The sequence below is a fragment of the Melanaphis sacchari genome, unplaced genomic scaffold, assembly GCF_002803265.2.
Source record: "Melanaphis sacchari strain LSU unplaced genomic scaffold, SCAv2.0 Contig4_pilon_pilon, whole genome shotgun sequence".
Lineage (NCBI taxonomy): Eukaryota > Metazoa > Arthropoda > Insecta > Hemiptera > Aphididae > Melanaphis > Melanaphis sacchari.
This window is the reverse complement of record NW_020271335.1, coordinates 789698-811998: the sequence shown is the minus strand read 5'-3', so window position 1 is coordinate 811998 and position 22301 is coordinate 789698. Positions and strand designations below refer to the sequence as shown.

Sequence of the window (22301 nt, the reverse complement as noted above, 5' to 3'; positions counted from 1 at the left end):
CACATTTGATCGTACAAGTATGAAATTTAATGATAGACGAACATAAGTTTTCATTGTCTTTGGATATTTATCAGTCTAATTGTTTCGTTGCATAATATTTACCTATTGTACTATATAAGATAACACATTGATGATAGCCGTTAATTTTGAATAATTGACTATATTTATTTATTTATATTAAAATAGTTTCAATGTGAGTTATTACATAACTGATATAACTTTAATTTTGAAATAATTGACTATATTTATTTATATTATATTATGTATTTATACCCACAAAAATTGATATGTGTAATCATTTATTATATAATTATAACTAACTAATAAGTTTTCATTAAGTATTTTAAAATATTTTGAGTGCAATTTATCTATCAACCTTAAAATGTATAGAGCATGGTTGGTCTATTGACCCTAAAATATTTAGAACACAATTGGTATATAAAAAAGTAATTTTAAGCGCAATTGGTAAACTCCCTCTGGGGCAACTACTCCTATTGCCCTCCCCCTCGCGCTGTCACTAAGTAGATATACTGTCAATATTATTATATCGACTATATTTCTTTAAGTATGGTCGTATAGATTACCTATACAATATAAATGTCTTAATAACTCATTAGTTATTATAGTTAACTCCGTAATACAAACAAAAAAATAATCAAACTCAAGCATTATGTTTTAAAAAAAAATCTATCATAATGCACAATAAATTGGAGCTTAAAGGAGGAGGTAAAACTATATAACATCATTACCCTTTCTTTTATAAAATTTTAGAGAGTAACTATCTTCCATTAAATTATACATATGAGTATTAGGTGTTATGAATTATGAATAATCATTATTACAATGATTGTAACTATATGATAATATTTTATAATTATAGCGATTGCAACGATATCATTTCGAGAACTACCGACAGCTGCAGAGGAATGGACAGAGGATATTCAATGAATTATACAAAACCATTAAGATTTAATAAAATATCTGGAAAAACAATTTTTTTATTATTTCGATTTATGTAATAGATTATACCTTACATATTCAGTCATATATAATTTCAAGTGTTCGACAACATCGCAACGTTCCGATTCATTTTACAAGCAGACGTATACAATTATGTGAGCTTGTAACGTTTACACGCAAATTATAAAGTTATTGATAAAAGGATAAAATAAATAGTAAATTGAAATAAATTTTTGATTTTTATGGTTTTGTAGACTTTTTACATACTTTAGGTTTTAATATATGTTAAATAAGGTAATCTTTTGAACAACTTTCTGTCTACAGCATTGAATTGTAAAATTGTACGTATAATAATTTAGATAATCGTTAAACTAATTTAAAATATATAGTATACTATATTATTATATCAGCGATAGTATTTCCATGTTTTAAATTCAAAACAATATGGATAACCAATTTTATTGAAACCAATTTTATATCGGTCAAAAGCTGTTATAAAATATGATCAAATATAGCATAAAAATAAAATTTTGTATAGAAGCTCGTGAAATATTGTCGAGAATATAATATATCACCCTACTTCGAACATTGACAAATATTAATAGATTGACTATTTTTAATTTAAAGTCGCATGTGGGAGCCATGTGTTATAAATACGCGTTTGTTATCCAAGGTTTCAGAAAAATATTATATTCTTATACGTATATATAAAATTATTTTTAAGTACCTATATATGAAAAATAAAGAATATCATCACAGGTAAACTTTTTTTCTAGCAACCATACGTTTTTGAAAACAAATTTATTGATCACTTAACATTTTCATGATTTTATACTTTATTTAAACATTTTTTTGGATAATAACATTTGAATTGGAGTATTTCTTCTAAAGTGACGTTTAATAATTCGTGGAATCAAATAATTTTCGGATGAAATAATCTTAGGTACTATATGTTTATATATATAATGCACAAGGGATACAATCGTATAGTTTAGTTACAATGTTTAGTTAATTAAAATATCTCAATACAAAATTTCTTAAATTTAATCAAATATGCTAAATTGTTTTTGAATTTGAATTACATTTTTACATTTTTTTAGTTTTATGAAACAAATTTATCTCAAATCAGATATTGAACGGGTAGCTACCTAAAAAATAAGTAAATATATTATACTTTTAGCGCTGATTGTGAACTTTAGCATTTTTTTTTACTTTTTTCTATTTCTATAGTTTTATTATGCATGCCAAAACTTAATATATTTATTACTTCTTTGGTAATCACGAAAGTTACCTGTTATGTGTTGTATGCATTTCAATAAACTAAACCTAATCAACACTTATTATAATATTGTGTTGTTAAAATTGTTTAAGTTGATTGTGCTTATTACATATATATGATACATAACAGTGATGAGAAACTCGAAGTTATTAGTGAGTCAGTTTTTAGAACTTTAGAATTTAGCTGGATAGAGAATATAGAAATAAAAAAAAAAGAAGATGTCAATAAAATTTACATTTACTTTTTATATTTACAACATGTTTTAGAGTTATAAAAACATAATACAGTAAAAAATTAAAATACAAAAAACACTAAAATTGTATTTTAAATTTCAATTTAAAAATGTAGCCAGACCGGACAAAAAAGGTACAGTGGCTGACAGCTGCCTATCTTTGATTATTAATAATAATTAAGAAGTCCAATTGTATTAGTAGTCGAAATAATTAATATTTGTTATTGAATTTTTATACATTACCTACGTGTGATCAGTTGAGTTTACCTACATTATATAATAAAAATCATAATGTAATAAAACTAACCTTAAAAATTTCTGAATAAGTATATCTTCATGTCACCAAAAAAAAAAAAAAAAAAAATGTCGTTTATTTAGTGAAACAGAACTATTTTGAAACGTCACTTCGATAAATTTAACTAAATTATAAAAAAAACATATTTTAAATAAATATAAATTTAAGCTGTAACAAAATTATAGTGCCGAGAATCGTGATCAATAATAACTATACACTTCGTGTCAAAAACTATTGAATATTATTTGATAATAATGGAAAAACGAATAATTTTGCTTTAATCTGATGTATGATAATCTTTACACTGCACATTCGTGTAAAATCATCAATTGTAATTGATTAAATTAATTGCTCATTACTACATATTCACGTATTTTATTATCAATTCAATTATTCTTCTTTTAAAATGTTTATAACGATTTCTACATTGTAAAACATGTTTCAAGAATTGTAAAGGAAATATTCGGGAACATAAAAGTATGAGGTTAGTTTTAATCGTAGTTCCTTTTCATTATAGATTGTGTAAAATCGACAGTTCACACGTACTTAACATCAATATTGTTTGATCTAAGAACAATGTTCTTTATTCACAATCTTCGATTGAAATCAATTAATTTTATTCTCTACCCTTTATAAATAGATCTGTTTAAGTAAATCTCACATAATTATTATTTATGATAATTATATAATATTATAGAGTATAGGCTATGATAGTTGAAAGGGTGATACAAAGAGTTAAGTACATTATTTAACTATGATTCAGTTCTTATTATATAAATAATAGTTGTTAACTGTATATTCTTTGAAATTAAAAATATTTATTATTATTTATTGAGTTTCTTAAACTATAGACATTTTAACCTTTATACAATATTATATTCAATTATATTTTATATACCTATACAATACCTGTCCTATAGAATATTATTATATTACGAAAATTGTTAAATTAATAATACTAATAATACGTATTAATATACATATTATAATATGATACAATTTTAATATACTTTATATTATAAAACTATTTAGTAGCAAAAATAAAATTATAAAAATCGAATAAATCATTATAATACATATTTTCTCCAAAAAATGTATTTACTATAATATAAATATAATATATTTTTTCTTAGACCTTTGTTATTTTATTCAATAGATAATTCAAACTTAAATTATTGTATTACTTAATTTTTAATTAAAATACTATCAAATTATAAGCTACACTTGTTGATAACAAAATTAGTTTTTAAACCAAATTCTTTTTTTAAATAGTTGACCTACTCGTCGGGTGTTTTATTACAAATCGAGGGTTATTGTATAGAAAGCGGAGCGAAGATGAAAGCCGAAACTACTAATAATTACTGTCGATTACATGAATATCAGAAGCGGAATTTACTACTGACCTTTTCTATGGAAATAAATTCTCGGGTGGAGTTCGTACAATATTTTTATGGCCTGTCTTTTCCGGTCGAATTTACATGTGCCACATAATTTTACGAAAATTGAATTTGGAAATATTTAATTTCACATTAAATATTATTAAATTTATTTATTTATTCTAAAAACTACGTAAATAATAAAAATATTAAACTAAAAAAAATTAATTCATGATTGAAATTTATAATATTAAGACGTATATATTGTATGTACATAATATACATATACATATACATCAATATACATATTGATCAATATGCAATATATTAAATTAATAGTACGTATTACTATAATGAAATATGATATTTATTTGTTTTTCAAATAATGCTTTGAGATTAAAAATATTATGAATTATTTTAAAAACGGCTGTACTATTTAAATTATTAATTGAGTAGGTAGTTAAGTAAACTAATAAAACAAAAAAATGTATTGAAGCAATCTTCTATAGCCAAGTAATAAAAAATAAAAAAAGACAAAATTAAATTTGAGGAAAGTATACATTAATGATCGTTAAATTATAACTAAATTATAAATTAGATTAAATAATACAATCCAAACAATTAATATCTAGCTAACTGATTATAAAAAAATTTAAAAAAAATTCATTTCGAGTCGTTGCTGGTTAGGTTAGTCATTGCTGTCTCAAATAGATAATATTATTTTAATGATTATGCATTTTTATTAATTTTAATTTATCTATTTTTACAATGCTTTAAAACTAAAAATTACATTAAAATCTAACCGTCTACTCTACCGTCTACAATTACAGAATGTGACATACTTTCAAGTGAATAACAGGTTACTATATACAATTGAATATTTTATTAAATTCACACATTTCACTTGATAAATTTAATAAATTAGTGTTTAAGATGGACCACTGATGTGTTGTCACATTAAATTTCTAAGCGATTCTTATCACATTCTAAGACGGTTCCATTTTTGGAATTTTTTTGTGTTATTATAGAAAATGAAAATTCCATAATTTTAATACATACTTTTACAAATTATTTCTCGATTTTTAATATTCGTATAGTAACTATACGAACATTTTTGAGCAATTTTTTTATTTAAAAATGTGTTTTTACACATTTACTGTAATTAGATGCGTTATGCAATTACTTTTTATAGACTTATATAGATGATATTATAGATATTAATCGTAGTTTCAATTAACTTTCTAGTATTTACTTTTTCTTATTACAGCTAAATTTTAAATAACTAGGTAAACCTAACAACTAACAATCTGATTGGAACTATACCTACGAAAGAATACGTTATAAGGGTCACTTTTACTAAGTATTTAAAAAAATAGGTGTACGAATATTTATTTCAAATTTTTGTTTTATTTTTTTTTTATTATTATTATTTATTGTATTGTGTATAAAACATAATTATTTGAAACTTGGGTATATTAACAAATCATTATTCTACTTTTACTAAATATTATTTTGTAAACACACTTTTACGCTCTCAATTTAATTAATTAATAAATAATTTTAACGATATATTTTAAACTTTTGTGTAAATCTAATGTATTATTATTAAAAACTTGATTCTCAAAAGTAAAAATTAACACTCAAATACAAACTAAATCGTTTTTATGTAGATACAACTATTGCAATAAGCAATATCTGCTATTATCAAACACTAGACTGTTATTTTTCAGCAAATATTCTGCATTTTTTTTTTATATTATAGACTCTAGACTATTTTTCTTTTGATTAACATCGAAGACATATAACGCATCACTATACTTTTTGCCGGCAAAACAATGTAATTTAGTTAGCAGTACAAATACCTCATATTTTAGATTTAGAATTATAATTTTATATTACTAAAATAACAAAAGTAAATGTTTTATAATAAATTATATAATACATGGAATTCAGTGGAAATTTATGTCATTATTTTACGATATTTGTGTCACATACATTTAAACAAATATTAGAAATATAGAAATAAATATAGATATTAATATTTTAATAAAATTAAATAATTATTAATGTACCTACAATACTCCTAAAAATACTCAATTATGTCATAAATTCATATTTTTAGTGATAAATGTCTAATCTACTTTGGTAAAATGACTCAAAATCTTCATTTATAATTTAGAAATTGACTTTAAAAATTTGAGAGATATTAATTTATGAGTTACAAACAAAATAAGAACTGTGAGCTCATAGTTCACTCATGTCACTTTAAGTTTTCGAAATATATACCAGAAGATGCATTGAGATCTGCAATAATTTGCAAGTTCACTCTTTACCTAAAAAATGCACTGTTTGATCGTGAAGTTAGCCCATCTATATTGACATATAACTTTGAAATTAGTTACAAACTACTTGCGAAAATTTGTCTGTAAGCTGCTTATAAAATATTAATGATTAAGTTAACTAAAAGTAGCCTACTCATGTTTAGCTCTAAAATTTCAAAATATATACCAAAAGATGCATAAAGAAATGCGAGATTTTGTAAGCTAATTTCAAAAATTTGCAAGTTACCTTTCTTTTCATCAAATCCATTTCCATAATTTACTATAGAAATATTGCAATTTAGTGTTTTTCAATTATTTTCGCTACTTTTTACAGATATTGAACGACTTATTTTAATGCACTAGATTTTGATTTTTTTTTTTTATCGATTTTGCAAAAATTAAACGTTTTTACATTTAAGAGATTGAGTAAATGTTTTGTGAGTATTTTGCATTTACCGAAAAAAAAAAAACAATAGTTTTAGAACAAATATTCTAATTATTTTCTTTACTATGCAATTATTATATGAGATTTTGAAAAACTTCGTACATTCTATTTTGAAATTTTATAATATATTTAATATTGTAAAAAATTAACTTGGCTGTTACTAGCTATGTGTGTGATATCAGAAATAGGGTTGATTTACGTATATGATTGATACCAAGTAACATTCTTGTAACATTAAACATTGTTCATTGCGTAATATAAAACAATCGATATTTGTAATATAAAGCTTTAATAAATTTAGTTGTAAAGAAAATACATAATATACTTTATTATATATTAAAACTCTTTATATTATAACATTACATACAATAGCATACAAAATATGTTTCCCGTTATAAAAGTATTATATTTACTGCTTAGTTAAGAAATAATAAAATTATTTTAAACAGTATAGCTATAAATAGAAAACTTAATTGATTCCATAAAAACCTAAAATCAATACAACAATTAAATAACTATTCATATATAATCGTTAAATATCTACATATTAGATAGTACATCTTTATTTTCTATAAACGAATACAACTACTATATAAGTAATATAATAAACAGAACATTTAAGAATATCTATATTTTAACTAGGAAATAAATTTATCTAGCTGTTTTTTACTTTAATATTATAATTCGCGAAAGATTTTGTTCAAAATTAGGTTATATGATTTTAATGTTAAAATTTCACTACTAAAAATAAATAAAGGCTACGCGTTTACACAATTGTGTAATTAGACAGTAGGACTTTTCTCTATTCTGTATTCGTTTTGGCACATGTACACTACTTTCGTGGAGTGCCTACGTTATATTATTATTATCTTAGAATAGCATTATCGAGCCATATCCGTACAAATAGTTTCAATGAAGCACAAAATCGTAGTGAAACAGCGGAGAAATGGATAAAGACAGAGTGAGGGGTCGATGGGAAGTGAAAGAGAGCAAGAGAGAGAGAAAGAGTGAGTGAGTGAGTTAGTGAGTTAGTGACAGAGAGAAAGATGTATAGTAAATACTCAAGCGCAGACGGGGAGAGAGAGGAACAGTATACACATACACACACGCAGACTAATTGCTATACGGGCTTTGATGAAACCAGACCATCCGACTTGTTCCTGTTGAGGTCTAGGTCATGACCAAGTGGCTAGTATCTATCGTGAGTGGCCGTGAAGGAGGAAGGGGACACGGAAACACGTTGTCGCCGTTTCAATATCATCATCAGACCCCTGTAAAGCTAACCACGACTAAGAGATGGATGGATCTCATTGATCCTTTCTTATTGCCGGCCAAGAGTTCTCGATCACTAATCGTCTTGAAACCGTCGCGTCAACTGCTCGTTCGGCCTAACATTAAAACTTTTTGTAGTTTCCGTAAACTTTTTTAAAACATTTATTATTTTTATTTTTTTTTATAATAGTGTGCAATAGTGCTGTTGTTTTGTTTTCGTAATACAACGATTTGCTGTCTAATTACGTGTTAGTGAGACCAGATTTCTAGTTTTGAGGTAAGATTTCAATTATTTACAATGTCTTATACTTTATCTTATACGAACGATAACTTAATTTTTTTAAATACAAATATTTGTCATACATTTCTATAAACATGAAATTCCAAAATTATCACGTTAATAAGCATCAATTTATAGTAGACTTATACGAACTAAATATAGGTTATGAACATAAAAGTGATTTACAAACAAGTATGGTTAATTATTCATTTTTACTTTAATACTTATACACACACATACATACTATAATAAAAGGATAGTTTTATAGTATCTTAGAAAATAATTAATTTTACACACTATATATAAATATACTATTTCGTTTTATAAGACTTAATTACGATTTAATGATCATTTTTGAAAATTATTTCGGTTGAAACATTTTAAAATGAATAATATCAAAATCTCTACTCACGCTATTTAGTTTTAGTAAATACTAGTGTTTTCTGTAAAAAATATATTGACGAATGTTTATACAATATCTCATGAACAAAAAACAGCGGTCGGCTAAGAGCAAAAATCATTTTCAACAATATCTTATTTTATTTAAATATTTTTAATAGTTTCGACACGACCTATAAAATTTGATTCCAACAAATACGCGGACAATTTAAAGCATGAATGAATTCCGTCTAAATGATTAGCAAAACGATTATAGTAAATAAGCAGGTACTTACTCTTTAAATGTTAAAACCAGTTTCCGCGTGAATAATACTAATCAATTCGTTTTTAAACATCAACTTATCAGTGGTTAATTGTTTCTGAATATGTTAATAATTTAGTATGCATTAAATTGTTAGTATTAATTCGAGTGGTAAATAATTTAACATTAAACAAATGTTATGTCATTTCTAAAACTATAGAATAATCCAAAAATAATTATTATAAATTACGCTTATAATTATTATAAATTACGCTTTAAACATTAATATTATATTGTATAATTACTTTTACTATTATATTAATAATTTTAATTAACACCAACTGCCTTTATTGACAATTTTTAAATAAAACATTACGATGAACAATCAAGAACAGATAAATCACATAGATAATTTAAACATCACTGAATCTTTGAATCTATATTTAATTAATAAACTGTAAACTTTTTCAAAACTTACATAGATCGAATATATAAAAACTATTACCTGTAACGATGGTTAAAATTATGACGATTTCATATGTACATATATGTTTTTATTTGGACGTGCTTTAAAATATTGAATTCATATTTAGTGGTTTAAAATATTATTGCCATGATTAGAAGTAGATAATATAATAAGTGTGTTATATAGGTAACATAGAAGTAGAAAAAAAAATGAATAACAATATATTATTTATCGTTAAAAAATTGCAGCAAAGTAGATTTATAGTTTGAACATAGCTTTGGAAACACATATTTCGTGAATTTCATAGGTATTTTGACATAGATCGCGAGACGACATGTAATGTGTATTTAAATTTATAAATAAATATCAAAATTAATATAGTTTTGAATACATATTAATTGGGATGATTTATGAGGTTAATTAACTACAGATTTGTCGCCGTAAGTTCGAACTGCGTTGATGTCTAGCTTAATATAGATATAATTCTTATAATATATTATTTGATAAAAAAAATAATGTATTTATATGAGATGGTAATATACTTAGTGTTTTGGAGTAAATATGTAGAGCAAATAATGGATGTACCGACACGATTTAAGAGTTAATAACAGTGCAATATTGTGTTTAAAAGTTTGATATATTATAAGATACAGGAAACCATAATATTATAAGGAATATATCATATTATATACCGCTGTTCATGGACTCGAACGGTAATAATTAAATCGTAACCATATGAAAATAGGTCCAATAATATTATCATAAAATATCGTTTCTGGAACCGACCCAGAGCACGGCAATAATCAGCTTATTCATAACGATGTACGTGTAACGACCGCGATCTAATATGTAGTTAGAGGCATATACATCTGCAATGATAATAGTATTATTCGAATCATCTATTTGCGGGCCAATCTTTTAATTTTAATCTTTTGTCGCGTTTAAAAGTGAAATTAAACGTCCGATGTCGCGACGGTGAAACATAGAAGGACGTTACGGCGACCCATAGGGGTCCGCATCGCGGGATGCTGCAGCGACGCGTCTGGAGAAAATAGAAAGCTACGACACTCGGGAGACAATGCACGTGTCGAACAAAAACCGTTTGTCGTCGACTAATATGCACTATTATGTGCATTACGTATGCACAGTCACGTTAACTAGCAGAGAGTATATATTATTATTATTATTTTTCGCATATAGTTATTAACACGAGTAGTAAAACACGGGATGAACGACAATGCAAGGCTTGATAACCTTGTTTTGTGTGTACGATTGAGTCACAGTTTCACAGCACCACCGCGAAAAGCGTGTGCGATCGTATATTATACTCGTATGCATGTCTACCGCAGAACACCGACGTCTAAAAACCTAGGTTTAACGCAATCATAATATACCGAATACCAAAGTAACCTGGGTGTACCGAAATCGTAAAATACTATTGGGTGCATACGGATATATTTAGGACGACAGATTTATCGAAAAAACTCGCCGGTAACCGAGTGTGTGTATAATATAATTATGTATGAACGAATAACAATCAATACTGCTGCGACAATACTAGGTACTTAATAATGTACAGTAGGTTAGGCCAATGCAAGACGCCAATTTCGCAAATGACATTTGTGTATTATAATATATAGCATGTAACATGTCGAGCATAAATCAAACGTCTATACATTGTCGGTTTGTATCTAAGTAGATACGTATACAGGGAATTGCACGTGATTTAAAATAATACGTTTTTGTATAATATATAAGGCAATAAGAACCACACTGAACGATATTTTTTGGCATCAATACACATCATTTCTACTGTGTATAAACATCAGGTGTATGCGTTTGGGCGAACGATAATTTTTTTTTTCGTTATTAAACTATTTGTATACTTATTTTATTTTTATCAACATTGGGCCACGAATTAGGTCGCGTACATATTGTACTTTTCGTATTGGTTTTTGTTTTATATTACGACGAACATCATATTACGGTGAACATTTTTTCGTAACATAATGATACAATTTTGCTGTTAAACGATATTGTGTTTTTGATACACATCACACCATTTTTGTGGGTCAATCATGGGGAAAAGGGGTAATAAATCGATCAGAAATCTAATCCAGAAAACCCCGAGGGGAGCACCTGGCGCCCGGGCCAACTAGCTATAGGTTCATAAGATTTACATCCGCCAATTTTTACCATGTTATTATCGTCATCAAACCGATCGATTGGCATGGAAAAGAGAATAGGCGGTGGTACGTATATATTATAATAGTTTCGTAGAAACAAAACGTGATCGCGGCTATTGAAAATCACGTTCACTGATCGACGCTGGGAGCGGGCGAGCAGGCATCGGCAGTCCGGGCTCGGCTGCTGCAGCTGCCGGCGTTTTCTCTCGGGTACTTGACCTAAACGTATAATATAATATATTACCATAAAAATGTTCGACATACATAATGCGTAGTAGCACGGTAACCTAGTCGGGAGAGACTGCTAAGACTTTTATCCTATTTTATTTATTTATTTATTTATTTATTTTAAGAAAAACACTGACCCACTCACGAGCCGCACACCGGCTATGACCATAAAACCGGATTTCGGAAGTTGAGCGGCTCATTCGTTCTTAATTATTATCGAATTATGAAACACGTTATTCCTATTGAAATATAATTATAATATAATATATTCCCTCTCAATGATCTAAATAATTTCTATTATCGCAATAATAGCCAATAACAGCGGTTTGAAAAGTTCGCAAGGCTCGTGTGCATATAGGTTGATAATATAATACGTATGATAAACGATTGTATACATCATTGCCTCGTCGACGTTTTTGAAAGGTTATCCGACTCAAAGACGTTTGAGAAAGTTCATTTTATATTTTTTTTTTCGATTCGTAAGCTCTATAACTTATATGGTCATTAAACAATACATATATTTTTTATTTTTCTTATTGCCGCGAGATGCAGTTTGTGTGTGTAATATGTATATGTGTGTGTGTGTGTACGCACTGTTTATCGATGACCGGCATTGTTAACGATCGTGTACTGGTAAAAACGGACGATTTACACACATTTATGTCCCAGTGTGTCACTAGTGTTCTCTCCAGATTTCCTGGTGAACAGGATGTGCCACCGCGGAACGCAGAGACGAGCGCGAAAACCGGAATCATCTGTCTGACGATTTTTTTTCCTTACTCATCTATGTACGGAATACGCGAGTTGCAGCACTAGTGCGCAAAAGTAGGCAGTACAATCCGGGACTGCCGGGACTGGAAGGAAATCGTTATTTTTTTTTTTTTTTTTTTTTAATTCAAAGCGGTCAAACGACTTGTATACCTATACTGCATAAAGGTACTGTTCCAGCTATACACACGGCAGTCCATATCACACACACACGCACGTTCCATCGATTCTTTCGCGGAAGCCTTTTCAAAAGACGAATTTGTTTTCTTTCTCATTAAATCGATTTCATATTTTAACTTTCCTCTTCGATCGATAGGTATACCCCAGTCATTATTCACACGGGGATGTTATTGCGATCATGGCGCGTCTCGGTGCGTACGAATTGCGTCCCGTATAAAAAGATATAAAAAGGTATAATACTAATTGCGTCCCGGGTTTTTCTCGAGCACGGCTGAATTGCGTCCCCAGTACCTGTGATATCTTAAAGGCGAAATTATTGATTATTATAAATTATTTTAGTATTTCTAATACTAATAGTTGTGAAGCTTTTCATTCGAAACTCAACGCGATGTTTTATAATGCCCATCCAAATATTTTTCAATTTATAAATACTCTGAAGAGGTTACAAACTGATATTTATATAAAACAACGTAGCACTCACTTAAAAAAAATCGGGACGCAACTAGTATGACCACAAAAAATAACCGGGACGCAATTAGTATTACCCCCAAAAAAACTTGGGACGCAATTCGGAAGGAATTGTTGCCACGGGACGCAATTCGTATGCAGCCGCGCGTCTGATAGCTATTTTGATCCACTTGTTTATAATATTATATTTTTGCCTGTATTTTTTTTTTTTTTATTATAAAATATTATTTTTAAATCTATTTATGTTTTCAGATTGTTCAATAAGACCGCACGGACAAAAAATGATCCTTAGACTGTCACTGATGTTTTGTTTTCTGGCGTACAGCGTGAGTATTATTTCCAAATAATAATATTCTATATTGTACCCACTACCTATTTATATGTATAAATATACATATTAACACGACGTATAAGTAATTCGTTGTTTTGATTAAAACGTTAAAAAAAACATTAATAACGATTCACCGCGGGCAACTGCTGATATCTATAATATAGACTATAAAGGTTGGATTATGTCGTCGTCGTCGAAGTGGTGACACAAAAATATATAACTACGTGTATCATATACGACGCGGTCATTAATACCATTGGTCTATTTAATTGATACGGAACACGCGGTGTGTATATAATAATATATAGGTACAACATTATGGACAATTATACCGTATTATTGTTGTATATATACGTACTCTGTGGAATATAGATCTTATTTTATACTTAGATATCGGTATATATATGTATGCACTGCTGTCTACTCGTTATGGTTAGGTAACCTTTGTAGTACCGTTAAGTAGCATAATATCGAGTATCACTTACGCGCACAAACAATAAACACATTTCCTCGTGCACACGTCATAATAATAATAATATTATTCTTATTAAACGCGTGTGTATCATATAGGTAAAAACATATGCAAATATGACAATATTATTACATGAGTACACCTTACGAGCTTGAAAAAAGTGATTACTTCGTTCTCCGGCTGATACGACATGCAGAACATGTATTATATTTAGATAGGTACATAGGTAGTAGGTACCTATGATAATATGTACCTACAACAATACAATACAATACATCGTGTGTACGCGTGGTAGTATCCTTTACGACTTTCGCGTTTTTCGAAAGTAGTTCTCCGCGATCTATATTATAGTATTAAATACAACGAGATTTACCGCCGCAACAGTTACCGACTATTGATACCTATATGGTTATAATATACAATAACACGTATCGCAGGTAAATTGAAATTTCGAAAATCTGTCCCAGAACGACCCTTGATACTGTTCCGAGTAGGTCAAAGTAATTATGTATAGGTAATCATTTAATTATTATTAGCAATCACTTTGATACACAATAAAACTAAAATAAATTATTTAATTACATCCTAACAATATGATTATATTGACCAGAAAGCTAATTACTTTATTTTACTATTTTATCTTAAATTAAGGAAATCATTTTTAAACATACTTGAATAGATGTTACGACAAACATAACATTTATTATATTTTTACTGATAATATTGTTTAAAAATTTTAATTCGATCGCTATATAATCTCGAATATTTTACATAAATCTTATCGATGTATAGTATATTATAAATAATAAGGATAAAATATGATGCAATTTTCAAACTTACTAAATAAAATGTATCTATGTATATAAAGTAAGCCACTTAATTTTATAAAAATCTGGCAACCATGAAGCCTTAAACTATAAAATCTGTATCTATACGTTTACATTAAAATTGTTGACATTACGCGAAGAACTGATACAAATTTCACGATGCAATCGTAGACATACTCGTCCGGTCACGAAAAAAAAATGAATACAATAAAACTTTGAACGCTACCACATATTCTATAAAAGTCTTACTTATAACTTTAGAATAAACGGGGTGATTTAGCAAGGATACTCACCCTTATTTTTTTGCTGGGTAATAAAATTATTCTAATTAAGCGTGCTTAGAGTAAATCACCATAATATATAGATACTATAACATGCCACGTGATTTTTTAAAATTGTTTTTCTTTCTTCTCGCCATCATTTTCACGGTTTTATTTTTTTCTCGTTTACATTATATATGTGAATTGCGTACAGATGACGGAAGAAGTTGACGTGGTCGAAGCTGTTTCTGGGACATCGCAATCAATCGATGATCTGCTGCTACAGTCCGACCAACAGCAGCTGCAACACGGATCGTTGCAGTCATCGGCGCAGAAGCGTGATGACGCGATGGAGACACACAATCCAGACCAGCTAGCCATGGAGACCGGCGACGACGTGGACGATCAGGATGCGTCCGGTTCCATAGCCAAACACAATTACTTGAAACCGCAGTCGGCACCTGTTCGTGGCCATCCACCGCTGAACCGCGGCCCGCCTCCACCTCAGCAACAGGCTCAACCACCCCAACAGCAGTCTAGCAAGTATCACCACCACAACGTGGGTTATCACGGACCACCACCACCGCCACCGTCTTTACAGCAACAACAACAGCAACAGCAATTGGTCGCCCAACAATCCGAGGCCATGGATAAGGTATACTCGGCCGGTCCGGTGGGAAACGCACTCGGTGACCCATGGCCGAGCAGCGCATCTGCTGACATGCCAAAGGTCGTGTCATTGGACGTCAAGTGCGAGAAGAACTCGATGAAAGTGTTCCTAAGTTTCGACAAGCCATTCTATGGAATCGTGTTCAGTAAGGGCCATTATAGCAACGGAAATTGTGTGCACCTGCCTGCCGGTCTAGGCCGAACGTCCGTCAACTTCGAGATCGGCGTGCATGCGTGTGGCACTTCCGGCAACACCGAGAATGGTCTATATGGGTACGGGGCTGACTCCGGATCAGGCACCTACTTCGAGAACATCGTCGTTATCCAGTACGACCCGCAAGTGCAAGAGGTCTGGGACCAGGCCCGAAAACTCCGGTGCACATGGCACGACCAGTACGAGAAGTCCGTCACGTTCAGGCCATTCCCGGTTGACATGCTGGATGTAGTCAGGGCTGACTTCGCCGGTGATAACGTTGGATGTTGGATGCAAATACAAGTAATTTATTACGCTATTGATAAATATTATATACACATATTATTTTGATAAGACCATTGTAACCTCGACCGTGATCGTAATATTATAATATGTGATAGCCACAAGTATAAAATGCATTAACGGCACCGAATCGTTTATAAACCTTATAATATCTTTATATTTCCTAAGATATTAAATACGGACAAAAAAAACCCTCTGCAATAATAATATTTATTACATTTAGTTCCTAGCGTACCTCTACTCACCTGTTTCTGTCATAGAAAAATCGCTAAAAAACAAAATTATCATCCGTATCCCCACTGTAGACATTTTATCTTGGCAAATAATTAATAATAATTAACTAGTACACGGGCTATCCACATATTCATATAGGATTTTTTTTTAATGTCGCCAAAAAGAAATTTACAATTTTACATTATTATTCCTGGTTATTTATTGCAGGAATTCAGTTTAATTAATACTAATTAATTTTACATATGCAAATCGATTATACGAAAGTAGTATGTAAATATAATAGCAAACGTTGTACATATAGATAGTTGCGAATATAATTCGATCGTTAACGACGTACCATAATTTATGTTTAAAATAAATGATAATGTTTATCTCCTTACACTCGAATTTCTAAAATCAAATAATAGTTTTATTATGTAAATTCTAAATGTAGTTACCCAACACAATCTACTTATCAATAATTATAATACACAGCCACCTAAATATCAATTTTCAATTTTGCTTTATTTCGAGTGCAGAAAAATATAATTATATATCATGTAGTGAATATTATATGCCATTTACAGTTATAATATTTAACCATCAATATCACGAATAATCGTATTCGAAAACGCATGATAATAATATATACCACATAAGTTTCGCATTTACACCAAAGCTATTATATTATTATGTATTATTATACACGTCGTATCTACTACTTTCAACCAAGATTTTGACTACTATCTTTTTCGTCGATCTAATTTTTCGGTATTAAACTATACCTACCGTATAACTAGCATTAACATTGAAATGTCGAAGAAAACGCATGAGATAGCCCTGTAGATAACGTTCATTAAATTCAATAGGTAATAGGTCAAAATTTATTCTCTCTTTTAATAATTCAATTTTAAACCAACAAACGGACAACGATAACCTACAATAAATGTGCGAGTGTTATGTCTTCTTTAAGAAGACGTCTCGTCAGCATTTATTATTGTTTACTTCTCATAAAAATATGTAAGTATATTATAACATGGCAACTCAATGATCAGTAGTTCACGCTTATAAATTCGTTAATTCTTATATTAGAGTGAATTAATATGAACAACAAACCTTATTTTGATTACATTGTTGAAAGCATTTTTATTTTAAAGTTGTTTTTTTGAAACCAGTTATAAGTATATTTAAATTTTAATACTTTACAAATCCTTTCAAAATAAAAAAATCGTAAATATTGAACCACTATCAGTTTTGTTACCTCTCTAGTTTTAATAATACGTCAATTCATTGTAATATTAAAACTAATGAAGCTAAGTATAAAATGCGTAGTGTACATTTATATGATAGAGTTGGAAAAAAATGCGATGAAACGTCTTCTTAAATTTCACTTTAAATCAACACCTTTTGATCCATTTATTTTTTTTTACTTGAAATAACTGTCGCCCCAAAATTTAGATTCCATATACTGATAATGATATTCAATTCGTTTTTTACTATTAATTTTTTTCTTTTGTTTTAACAAGGTCGGCAAGGGACCATGGGCTTCCGAAGTCTCTGGGTTGGTGAAAATCGGACAGACTATGACCATGGTACTGGCAATCAAGGACGATGATTCCAAATTCGATATGCTCGTACGGAACTGTATGGCGCACGATGGCAAACGAGCACCTATCCAACTTGTGGACCAAAAGGGTTGCGTAACCCGCGGCAAGCTCATGTCCCGATTCACCAAGATCAAGAACTTCGGTGCCAGCGCATCTGTACTGTCGTACGCGCACTTCCAAGCGTTCAAGTTCCCGGACTCGATGGAAGTGCACTTCCAATGCACCATACAAATATGTCGATACCAGTGCCCGGATCAATGTTCAGACTCCAACGCCATACTCAACGCTCAGCACGGTAATTTGCTCTCTGCCCACCATCCAGCTGTGCAAGGTCCTGCAGAGTATGGTCCACCACCCGCGCCCCTAGATGTGTACGCTCGCATCGGTTCAGCCCATCCCAGGGATGAGAGACGTGTCCGGCCGCGACTTCACCGTCGATCAGTCGCCACTAGCACCACCGCCAGCACCAGCACCGCCACCGCCGCCGAACAGGAAGCCGTAGGCGTCAACCGCGTCATCAAGGTGGTGTCCACGGGTGACCTGACGTTCGCCCTCGACGACTCGACAAACAGCTCGGCCACCAACACTATGGTGTTTCCCATCAGAACCGTTGAACCGGGTGCATCAATGATCTGTATGACTACAGTCGGGTTCTCTGCCACGCTAGTTGTCCTGCTTGGCATCCTGCTGGTATCGTGTCTGGTATCCGCGTACCTATGTCTGCGCATTAGATCTATGCCGCAACGCCGGAAAAACGCGCAGGTAGCTTGCACTAATCCCAAATTGCAGTCGCAGACGGTCCACAAGACGGCTGTTCTGCACCAGGCATACACGTCGTGATCATCGACGCCGTTTCCGGCTCACTTCCGCAGCTGAGTCAATGGTGGGCATCACGGCGGGTGAGATTTAAAACGCACATAGAAAAAGAACCAAAATCACAAAAAAATAAAAGTCACGACCTTCGCACAAACGAAACGCCATAATTATAATTAAATTATACTTAGTAGACGTAGATATTTTATTATATAATAAGCCAAAGCTACCCCCAAATAACACTAGGTAGATACGTAGATATATAAACATTTTTAGTCAAACACAACCGACGTTAAACGTGTTAAAGGCGGTTAAACATCCCTCACGAACCCCCTCTGCGCCTCAATCTCATTCTCGCTTTATGACGATCGTCGTCTCTCGTTTCAATTTTTTCATCTTCAAATCCTACGCTATCCACCATTACGGTCGTATCATATGGTACGATTCAATATAATATACTTATTATATAACCTCATAATACCTATATATAATAATTGGTAAGGTACGTGCATTATTTTTCTTTCGTTATCTTTTCCTTTCCATTCTTCGTTAGATATCGTAATTTACACCCGGGGGAACGTATCGACTTACAAGTAACCACGTCGTTCGTTTTTGTCATCTAGTTCCATTATCATAGAATTATTACAACTTAACATTTGCGCCGGACTGTCGACGCTATAACATACCATACGTTATACTATAATATAGTATTCGGTAATTCGAGAGCATCGTCGTCACACGTGGAAAAATAAAACTCCGACCTCAAAAAATAAACATCCCATTCTCATTCTTTTTTTTTCTAGAACATATCACGTAAATATTAAAAAAAGTGCCAAAAAATCGTTTTTCCCGGGTCTAGGAAGAGGTATTTTTTTCAAACTTTTGAAAAGTTATATTTATTATTTACCCGGTATAAGTTTTAATCCGATTATTTAGATGACATGATTAAAATCTACCCCTCTTCCGCTCACCATAACATATGCCTATATCGCTGTACAATAACCCCAAACATATAATATTGTATAGGTATATAATAAGTATACCCACCGCGTAAAAAATTTTATATTATTACTATATTGATTGCGTAGGTTTATGTAAGTCATTTTGTCTCAATTTAACCCAAACGTGCATCGCTTGAAACTAATTTAACACATTCAAAATAAGATAAACATACGCTGACGGCCGATGGCCAATATAACATTATATTATACACCGTTTCTTGAGCTTTTAAATATTATATTAATAAATATATCAGATATAGTAAGAGGGTTTGAGAGAGAGGAAATAATGACACTCACTGTCGCGACTACTAGTGTTCACGTCCTTATCCTCACCCAACATTGTATAGTTTACATTTACGATGTTGTATCCACAGTGTAATATCTATTTTATAATAACAAAATACGTCTTATAAAATATATAACGCACTTGAATTGAATATTATTACAATTTATAGACTTAAGAAAATACGCCATATATATTATGTTATTTATTTTTAATAGATAAGTATCGTCTATTACATGTGTACAAGATAATACTATAAATTATTTTAGCAGTATAGATATTACTTAAATATTATTATTATTACTATTATTATGTTTTACTTTTTTTTTATAAAGTTGAATAATTAGTCGTTATTATTATTGTATACAGACTAATGCCTAATTAGTTTCTAACGAGGCATTTCCAACAACTTTTGTGCGTTTGCTTTTTACGACTTATATAATACACTGATTAAAAACACATACATTTCAAAAAACAAATACACTACGATTAAAAAATAAATATTATAAATTCATCCCGTGATGAATATAATATTATTATTGCATGTACTGATAGAACAGAAACAAAATAAGCACATGCACATTAGTTGTTGACTATGGTATAAGCGTGTATACTGTACCTATATATATATAAGTTACAATATATTATATATATTACGTATGTATACTTAATTACTTATTTATTTATATATATTATTAATTTATTTATTTATTTATTTATTTTAAGATGCGTTTTATTATAAAATGTAATTTCATTATATATGTATATGTATATATATATATTTATTATCATGTCAAACAAATATCATTGTTTTTATTTTTTGTTTTTTTTTTTTTTTGTTTAATATAAACATTACACAATGTGTAAATACTTATTTTACAATAATAAGCGAAAGTGATGGACTATATTTAGCAGTAGTTGGAAGTCTCGAATGAAGAAACCGTCCATTTTGACGGAACTTCGTGGTTAATTTTAGTCACTAGAAAGTAATGCACCATTTCCGTTTTAAATATGATCGGAATCACTTGCGTTTCTACGAACGAATAAGTTAGATATTAGAGGATTGTGATGATTGGATAAGTTTAAATGGAAGTGTTTGTAGAAGGTTCAGGTAACATCTTTGGTTGTTGGAACAAAGATATCATTATGAAACGCGTTTATAAAAAATATCAATCGAAACACATACAGGTGTTTTGGTTATTTTATGTTTGATAGAAGCACATTTTGTCAGACTGGGCTCTGTTCAAATTCGAGAAGTTAGTCAATAGCCGTAGTAGTTGGATGCCATAAATGAAAACGAACATTTAATTGTTATAATATTTTTATTTATTATTTTTTTTTTTTTTACCAAGTGTCATTCAGACAAGCATTTATAACTGATATTATAATAACAAAATCGTGAGCACATTGTTGATTTTGTTTAACGACTTGTACAGTCGTACAGTGTATCAGCTATAGTGTTCAAGTAAAGAAGTCTATAGAAAAACGATACAAAATAAAAATATATATGTTAAAGTCATAACATAATAGAAAAAAAAATTCCTGAAGAAAACGATTTAATTATTATTATTATTGTTGCGCGGCTGGACGTCGTTAATTGGCTCTGTGTGCAGTGTGCGTATAATATAATAACGACGACGGTAATCGTGCGCGTTGCCGCCGCCGGCAGGACGCACTATGTACGTAAAGCTTGTGTTTGTGTGCGCGCGCGCGCGCGTGGTAAATCACAGGCGGCGCTGCGGCGGTCTATCTCTAAAAATGCGGACGTCGAATATACTTACAAGCTAACACACACAGACACACACACACACATAGACACACACACACACACACACACACATAGACACACACACACACAGACACACAGACACACAGACACACACAGACACACACACACACACACACACACACACACACACACACACACACACAC

General features: G+C 30.4%; 1 protein-coding gene across 1 annotated transcript; it reads left to right on the top strand.

Moving 5' to 3' along the window:
• Positions 1 to 8188: 8188 nt before the first annotated feature.
• LOC112598751 lies at positions 8189 to 19904 on the top strand. The gene is made up of 4 exons (XM_025345342.1): positions 8189 to 8457; positions 13649 to 13722; positions 15501 to 16451; positions 18191 to 19904. The coding sequence occupies exons 2-4, from the start codon at positions 13678 to 13680 to the stop codon at positions 19109 to 19111; spliced, it is 1917 nt and encodes a 638-aa protein (XP_025201127.1). The 5' UTR covers positions 8189 to 8457; positions 13649 to 13677; the 3' UTR covers positions 19112 to 19904.
• Positions 19905 to 22301: the final 2397 nt, after the last annotated feature.